This window comes from Cebus imitator, unplaced genomic scaffold, assembly GCF_001604975.1.
Source record: "Cebus imitator isolate Cc_AM_T3 unplaced genomic scaffold, Cebus_imitator-1.0 Scaffold254, whole genome shotgun sequence".
NCBI classification, from domain to species: Eukaryota; Metazoa; Chordata; class Mammalia; order Primates; family Cebidae; genus Cebus; species Cebus imitator.
The window spans coordinates 1004600-1012676 of record NW_016107569.1 but is presented as its reverse complement, the minus strand read 5'-3'; the positions used below and the strand labels follow the sequence as shown (position 1 = coordinate 1012676).

Sequence of the window (8077 nt, the reverse complement as noted above, 5' to 3'; positions counted from 1 at the left end):
GTTCTGTTCTGCATTCCCTCTGCCCCGTGAGGCAGACCTCTGCCTCCCTCTACCCCCACCTGTCTCCCTCTACCCCCCGCATCTGCCCTCCCACCTCTGCCCCTCACTTCTGCTCCTCCCTCTTCTGCACCCTCCACCTCTGCCCCCACCTCTACCCCCCCACCTCTACCCCCTAAAGCTGTCAGAGCAGCGGGAACTATGCTGGCTGAGTGAAAGTCCACAGTGGAGGGAAGACTGTGAACCCGGACCTGGAAACCTCCAGCCGCAGGGTGGGTGTGAGACTCCCCTGGCTGCCCGCTCCCCACAGGTGCAGGGCAGAGGCCGAGCGCAGGGCAGGGCCACTGCTGCCCTTTCTAGTGGCCCCGTGTGGCGCCTCCAACACAGGTACTCAATAAATATTGGATTTGACTAAATAAACTCAGGGGCTTGTTTTATCCATAAGCCTCAAATTGGTTTTATGAATAAATAGCCACTGGGGACTGTTTGTTCTTAATAAAGCGTTTCAGTTCCTTGGAACTCCAGCCCCAGCCACAGGAGGGACCCACGAGACAGTGTGTCACCCTGGGGACCCGGGAGAGATTCGGAGGCGGAGCAGGCCCCCCGGGGGCACCACGACCCGCCCCAGTGGGCGCAGCTTGTGCGGGAGGCGAGCCCCAAGTATGACTGACCAGGCCATCTTGCAAAGCCCAGAGCTGGCCCAGTCAGAGGGTCCTGAGCAGCCCCAGTGGGTCCAAAGCTTTCTGGGAAATGCCTTTCGACTGCCTTAATAAAAATGGTGGTCGGGTGTGGTGGCTCACGCCTGCAATCCCAGCAACTTGGGAGGCCAAGGTGGAAGCGTGGCTTGAACCCAGGAGTTCAAAACCAGCCTGGGTAACAGAGCAAGACTCCGTCTCTACAAAAAGTTAAAAAAAAATTGCTGGGTGTGGTAGTGCTCGGCCGTGTCTCAGCCACTCAGGAGGCTGAGGAGGGAGGACTGCTTAATCCTAGGAGCTGAAGGCTGCAGTGGGCCACAATGGTGCCGGCACGCCAGCCCGGGTGACAGAACAAGACAGAGCGAGAGGCGGTCCTGGAACACGTGGGTGTCTGACCCACACCTGCTCTGACATGAGGCGTGGAGTCGGGTCGGAGGCAGAGACCGGAGCTGGGTCACCACGAGACTTTATTGAAGACAGAATGCACAGACACCAAGTGCCCACAGCCTGGCCTAGTGACGGTCCCATACCAGGCTTCCTCCGCGGGCTGCTGTGCTGGCCCCCCGAGCTCCTTCCGCAGCCCTGGTACCCCCACGCCCCGGCCGGCGCCGTGTGGCTCAACTCAGACATAGCTGGTAGTGCAGCGGGGACCAGCATGGCCAGCCTTGGGCCAGAGCTCCCCGCCCCCACTCCTCCCAAATCCCACCGAGGCCCGACCTCAGCCCTCTGGGTTTGCCAAGTCCTGCCGGCTGCTGGGGCCACACAGTTTGGGGACACACTTGTCTCTGAAAGCAGATGAAGAAATGGAGGCCCCAGGAAGGCCGGTCCGCTGAGACCAAAGCTTACTGTCCCATCTCCTTGTTCTTTCTGGGTTCGGTGTGTCCCCTGCTGGATTCTCCTGCAGATGCGTTCTCCTGAAGTCACAGGACAGGGGTCTGGCGCTGGCCACGAGCCTTCTTCTTGTCCCCTGTCCCCCATCTCACACAGACAAACGGCAACTCCCGTCTTCCTTCTCCTGCCTGGAGCCAGCATCCTCGTGGTTCGAGATGGTTCAAGAATCCTCCAAATCTCTGCCTGCTCAGATGCGCCCCTGGGTGAGAGGGCCTCCAGAGACCCTGGCTCCCAGCTTCCGGGACGCTGGCCCCAGCCAGGCCAGCCAGAGTCTTGTGTGGATGAGGACCGGTGGCAGGAAGGGTAAGGGGACCAGGAGGAGCTGGGTGCTGGCGATACAGCTTCTATCCCAAAAACAAGTATCACAAAACCACTTTAGTTGCAGCTGCTCTGTCCTTATCTCCAGCCGAATGTACTGATGTCACCACCATGGAAACCAAGGGTCCTTCCAGCCTCTGGACCCAGGAGCTCAGGCAGCCAGCTGGGTGGCCTTTGGTGTAACTCTCCGAGATGTGTGCAAAGTTTAGGAGAATGGAGGAAGGCCACTGACTGATCCGTAGACCCTACCGTGCATGTGGAGGGGCGACGCACAGGCGCACTGCCTCCAGGTCCCCGTGTGGCCACGGAGAGTCCCCTCCCACTCAGCTTAGTCTCAAGCGGAGAAGCAGGAAGAGGTTCGGTCAGGCGGCCTTGTGGGATGGAGGGCCACGGCCATTCACCCTCAAATCGGGCCCTGGGGGACAGGGTTTGGGTTCTGTGGGTCCCCAGCAACCCTGTGCACAGGCTACCCTTGGCCTGGTCACTCAGCCCTCAGGTCTCGAGCTGTCCCTGGCCCAGGGCTCTCCCAGCAGTCCCATCCTTCTGTCTCCAGCCATTGGCACTGGTATCAGACTGCAGGCTCTGCAGGGCTAGGGCGAGAGGCCGTGGCCCAGAGCAGGTGTGGACGGACCGTTTTTCCCCAGTGCCAGCCTTTGAAGATGTCCCCAGGGAGGGTGAGGGCGGAGCACTGGCCTGGGCTCTCTCCACCATGCCAGGCTGTGCCCATTCAGCCGGTGCTTGGTGGGGCTGCATGCTCTCACCTGGCCTGGGACAGGGGCTGGTACTGGAACCGGGCAGTAATGGGGCTCTAGAAGGGACAGACATCTCCAGTACAGCCGGCCATGGAAGACAGATGCTGTCCAGATCTGGACCACAGGCTCCCAAAACGACCTCCACCTGCCCCCCAACCCCTCGCCAGGCTCCAGCCGGGGTGTGTCTGTTCCACAGCCAAGGCCTGGCTGGAGGGCCCCAGCGCCTCCTGCTGCGCCCACACAGCTGCGAGTCCATTAACTTCACACTCGCCGGGAGTTTGTCTGATGACACATCAGAAAGCGCTTGGCACTTTCTAAGCAGCACCTGGCACGGACAGACTGGTAGTTCCCGCCCGGGGCCTGTCGGTGGGGGGCTCCCAGGATGAGACTCGGGTCCCACCCAGCCCCTGTGGTGTGACAACGTGCCCTGGCAGCCCAGGCGGTCTGGGTGGGCTCCCTTGGCTTCTAGAGGGTGGGGAGAGGAGCAGAGGGAGGACTTCCCTTGGACTCTCCTGTGGTCATTTTGCCCAAATCTTGCCCCTCCTGGCCCCGCACCTGGGCTGCTCCATCTACCACCCCGGCCACACTGGGCTGCCGTTGCCTGATTCTTGGCTGCACCTGCAGAGGGCAGGGACCAGGTCCTGTCCCGTATGCAGGGCAGGTCGGGCCCATGAGAGGAAAGCGCGGCAGACATCTGTGTATGCAGGTGACCTGGTGGCGCTGGAATGCATGGCCAGGTCACACAGCCTCTCCTGCCACCCCCCTAGTGGTGCCAAGTTGGATTTATTGTTTTTTAAGCACAAACTTCGGAGGGAGGGGAAGGGAGAACGGAACCCCACACCCCCCAGGCACCTGCCATGGGGTGTCCCTTGGAGGAAGCCACCTCCCCTCCTGCCCGAGGAGGGGCTGCTGGGCAGATCCCCCAGGCTGACTCCGGACCTTTCGGGGCCTTGGAAAACCCGCCCTTCACCTGACGCAAGTGCACATGGGTCCGGGGCTGCTGAGCAGACAGCAGAGGACTGGGCTCCAACCCTCTGCCCTTGCGGCTGCTGGTCCTGGGAGTCTGCAGGTCTCACCTCCGTGTGCACACACAAGAAGCAGGGGTGACAGCGTGCGGGGTGCTGGGAGGATTCAATAAGAAACTGACCAGGTGGTGCCTGGTCTGGTGCCCGAGTCCCCCCCTCCCTGCCCCATTTGCTGGGTGAGGCCGACCGTACCCCTTGACCACTTGTTGGGCCTGGGTCCAGGTGGCAGTGGCCAGTCACCGGCAGGGGTTGGCCTCCCCATGGAGACAGTGGCCTCAGGGAGAGGGTCATTGCCCCCAAGGCCCTCCCGGGGGCCTCAGGACCCTTGAGTCCCTGGGAAATTGGGGGTGGGGATGGCACAAGCCCCATCCCAGCCCTGCCTTGGCCCCAGCCCAGAAAACCAAGAGCTCCCATTGGCACACCCAGCACGATGTGCAGGCGCCGCCCACCTTCCAGAGGCAGGGAAAATGGGATAGGGCTCGCTGCCCGGGGTAGGAGGATGGCTGGGAGCTGGGTTGGGCTTCATTTGAGACAGACAGCAGCTGGTGGGCATAGCAGGTAAGGGGACTGGAGACCCCAGGCCTGCAGGGGCAAAGGGTGGGTGGCCCCCAGGGAACTGGCCTCAGCCTTGGGGTGTGGGTCCCCGCCCACAGCAGCTCCCCAGCCTGGCCTCAGGGTATGGTGGGTTGTGGCCACAGCCAGGCTGGGGCCCTTGGGGGAGAGGTGGGTTCTCCAGGCACTAGGGAAATGGGGGTGGGGTTGGCATCAGGAGGGCTGGAGGACACTGGCCTCAGACCTGACCTCGGAGCGGCCTGACGTTCCTTCATGATCTGCTAGGAGGGCTCCAGGGGTGCTGTCTGCCCCTGGCTCTCTGTCCCCATGATGCCCAGTGTTTGGGTGGGCAGAGCAGAGGGCTGCCAGGGGCATCTGCTGGAGCCAGGGCGTGGGGCAGACTCCACCATCGTGGCCTGGGGACAGCAGACAGCACAGGAGCCACAGTGGGGGAAAGTAGGAGTTGGGGTCGTCAAATTTCTCAGTCCCCATCAGCAGAGGCAAGAGACCAGTTAGCTGCCGAATGGAGAGGGTGGGGGCGCTGAGGTGTGTGTGACTTCGCCCACCCAGGGGGCTTCATGTCAGGGATGGCCCGGCCCCTCCCTCCTGGAGATTGGGTCCACCAGGCACAGGTGGGTGGAGAACGTTCACGAAGGAGTGAGGTGAGGACGGGGATGGGGCGATGGGGAACCAGTGGGGCCAAGGAAAGGGTGCACCGGTCTAGCGGTCCTCCCGGACCGGCCGGATCTTCATCTCGGAGAACTTGAGTGAGTACTGCCAGCCGGTCCAGGAGGACCACTCCACGCCGTCGGCATAGGAGGCATGCGCCCCGCGCAGGTACTGCCCGTTGAGGTTGGATGTGTGGCAGTTGCGGTACCACCAGGCCCCGCGGTAGAAGGCAGCGCAGTTGTTCTCTGAGTGGTCGCCGTCACGGTCCTTGGTGGTGAACCTCATGCCGCTGTGCTTCAGGAGGGAGTCACCTGCGCAGGGGTGCACACGCGTGTGGGCACGGGTACGTCCTCGGGTCTACCACGTGTGAGCGGACACCGCGACACTGCACGTGAACCTGGACGTGAGCGCATACACGTGCGCACGCGCTCTCACACACACCTGCCCCTCCACACCCGGGTGCATCCAAGCTGCTTGCACGCACGCGGCCCCTCCTCAGGCATGCCTGGGGCTGCCCCTGGGTCTATGTGGTCTCTATCCCTCCCTTGGCTTTTCCACTCTCCCCTCTGCTGCCTCCCCTTCCTCTGCCTGAGAGGGGAAACCCAACCCGGGGTGGTCCAGCCACACTTTAGAGACCCAGCGGACCCAAACCCTGGGTCTCCTGATTCCTGGCTCTGCGCTCAGTTTCTTCATCTGCAAAGTGCGAAAACTGTCCGGGCTCTGCTGGCTTCTCCTTGCAGGGAGGGGTGAGGACCAAGTAGGACTTGGAGGGGGAGGCATGTAGCCTTGACCCTGACCCCAGAGGGCCGAAGGGTGTGACCGGGCAGGACCTCCTCCGTCTTTCGTCCTCCCAGGCCGCCCCCCTTCCCCATCTCTGCCGCAGCTGGAGCCTCACCTGCAGTGCCGGAATAGTCAGCCACGGTGAGCGGGTACCCGTCGTCCTCAGGGTCTACAGAGAACAAGCCCACACCGAAGCTCCCGTAGCGGGCGTAGGCCGTGCCATTGTCAAAGTCCCCCAAGTCCACGTGCAGCTCGTAGGTGGCCTGTGTGGTCAGGGCGTGGATCCTCTTGAGCCCTGAAGTCAGGGAGAAAATGGTGGGAGAGGCTGAGGGGCATCGGAAGTGACTCCTCAGGGGGAAATGATGAATGACAGACAAGCTCATGCAGTTGGTGGCAGAAAGCGACAACCACCAAATGCAGGCACTCAGCCCTGGGCTGCTTCCTTCTTCCTGCAGGCCTGTGCTCGGCAAGCCCTTGAGGACGGTTTGCGTGTCTGGTTTTCTCTGTTCTCTTTGTGTGGAGCTGTGATGCTTTCCAAACGCTGGGCCTCTGAGCTGGCGGGAAGACTGCAGGAGGCAGAAGGAGGTGCGGGTGACAGCACCCCTTACCTGGACTCCAGCCAGACTCCAGCCAGAGCCAGACGCGATCCGGGATCTGGTGTTTGTGTTTTCCTAAACCTGGCCTCTGGACCTTTGCACATGCTGTTCCCTCCACCAGGGATGCTTGTCCCTACTCTTCCTCGCTTGGTTACCTTCTGTTCGTTTCAGGAAGGCTGCTGGACCTCCCGTCGGTGTTGAGGACCTCCTCTGCCAACCCATGTGCCCCATCAGTATTTATCTTTCAGGGTCCTGGCTGCCTGTCTTGTCAGTTTCCCCACCAGTGTGGAAGCCCCATGAGAGCCGTGTGTCCAACCTAGCCACTGCTGACCCCAGCGCCGGGGGTGGGGCCCAACAGAAGGGTGCTCACCCAGAGCTGGCTTAGTGGATAGGAGGCAGGAGGCGGCGCCCTCATCTCTGTTGCCCCGGGCCGGCTCTGGGCCCCCATCCCACTCTCTCCCTCCTACTGTCCAGCCCCAGCTCAGCTCTGCCCTGCCCATCCCCGGGGTCTCACGCCAGGCTTCCCCCACCACACACACACATGCGCTTAGACACTCAAGGTGCTTCCCTGCTGGTGTGATTACCTCTTGATTAAGAGGGCATTTAATGAAATGATTTACAAGTTAGCAGTAACGAGAGACCTCTCATCTGCTTCTCCCTCCTGCCTGCTTCTCCCCAGCTCCACGCCTCCCCGCCCGCCTGGAGTCCAGCCCGGGGACAGTGTGTGCCGGCTGGAGGCTGCAGGGATCCTCCCCCATCCCGCCGGCCCCGACAGAAGACTTTGGTCCCAACCACCAGGCCCAGGGACCCGAGAAGCCACTGTGGAGGGGTCACAGCAAAGTTGACCCATTAGCCTTGTTCTTCCCCAAGTACCTGCCAGGGCACAGAGGGTCTCGCCCCGGTCCCCACCTCCCTCCCTGCCTCTCTGCTGCTCCCACGGTGGAGTCGCTCTCGGGCTCTGGGCCCCGACTTGGCTCAGCTCTCGCAGGGCTGATGTGAGGAGCCAGGAGAGCGTCACACACGAAAGGGCAGAAGGGAGGGAGTCATGACAGCAGCCGCCACCTGGACGCACTCGCGGGGGCGAGCAATGCTCTCAGCACCTTACGCAGATGAGCGGACCCAGTGGAATTAGAGTGAGTCCAATTTAATTACAGAATCCCTGGGCAGCTCTTCTGGCAGGCCGGCCCGTGCACACTTGATCCAGGTGCTGATGCTGCTTCCCCAGGCCCTGGGGAGGGAGTGCCTATTACCCCGTTTTATAGGGGAGGAAAATGAGGCCCAGGGAGGTTAGGGAACTGGCCCGGGTCACGCAGCTGGTGAGTGGCATTGCTGGGATGTGAACCCAGGCAGAAGGGTCCAGACACCCTGCTGCTATCCAGACCTGACTCAGAACAAATCAGATGATGCAGGAATAGGGTGAGAGGGAGGCCGTCCCGTTGGGATGCTGGAAGATTCCTTTCCCCACCACTAAATGGCCACTGTTACCCAAAGGCCACCATGAGCCACTCCTCTGGGTTGAGTGACACTTCATGGTGTCCTGGGGGCTGCTTTGTAGGATGCCCGAGGGAGGGGCAGGTGGGGACCCGGGGCCTGGGCTCCTCTCCGCCTTTCCTCCAGTCTGTGCCGCCTCCTCCCTCCCTCGCCTCCCTGCCTTTGCTCTCTGGCTTTCTCCAGCTCTCCCAGCTCCCCCAGCTCTCCCAGCTCCCCCAGCTCTCCCCAGCTCTCCCCAGCTCTCCCCAGCTCTCCCAGCTCTCCCCAGCTCTCCCCAGCTCTCCCCAGCTCTCCCCAGCTCCCCCAGCGGC

General features: G+C 62.2%; 1 protein-coding gene across 1 annotated transcript in view; it reads right to left on the bottom strand.

Moving 5' to 3' along the window:
* Positions 1-1142: 1142 nt before the first annotated feature.
* The window catches only part of FIBCD1 (fibrinogen C domain containing 1), a 40959-nt gene continuing 34024 nt past the window's right edge, over positions 1143-8077 (bottom strand). Inside the window, exons 7-8 of the mRNA XM_017499068.2 lie at positions 5795-5974; positions 1143-5210 (exon numbers count right to left, since the gene is read on the bottom strand). Coding sequence (XP_017354557.1) covers positions 4951-5210; positions 5795-5974 — 440 coding nt within the window. The 3' untranslated portion in view covers positions 1143-4950. The remainder of the gene's footprint in view (positions 5211-5794; positions 5975-8077) is intronic.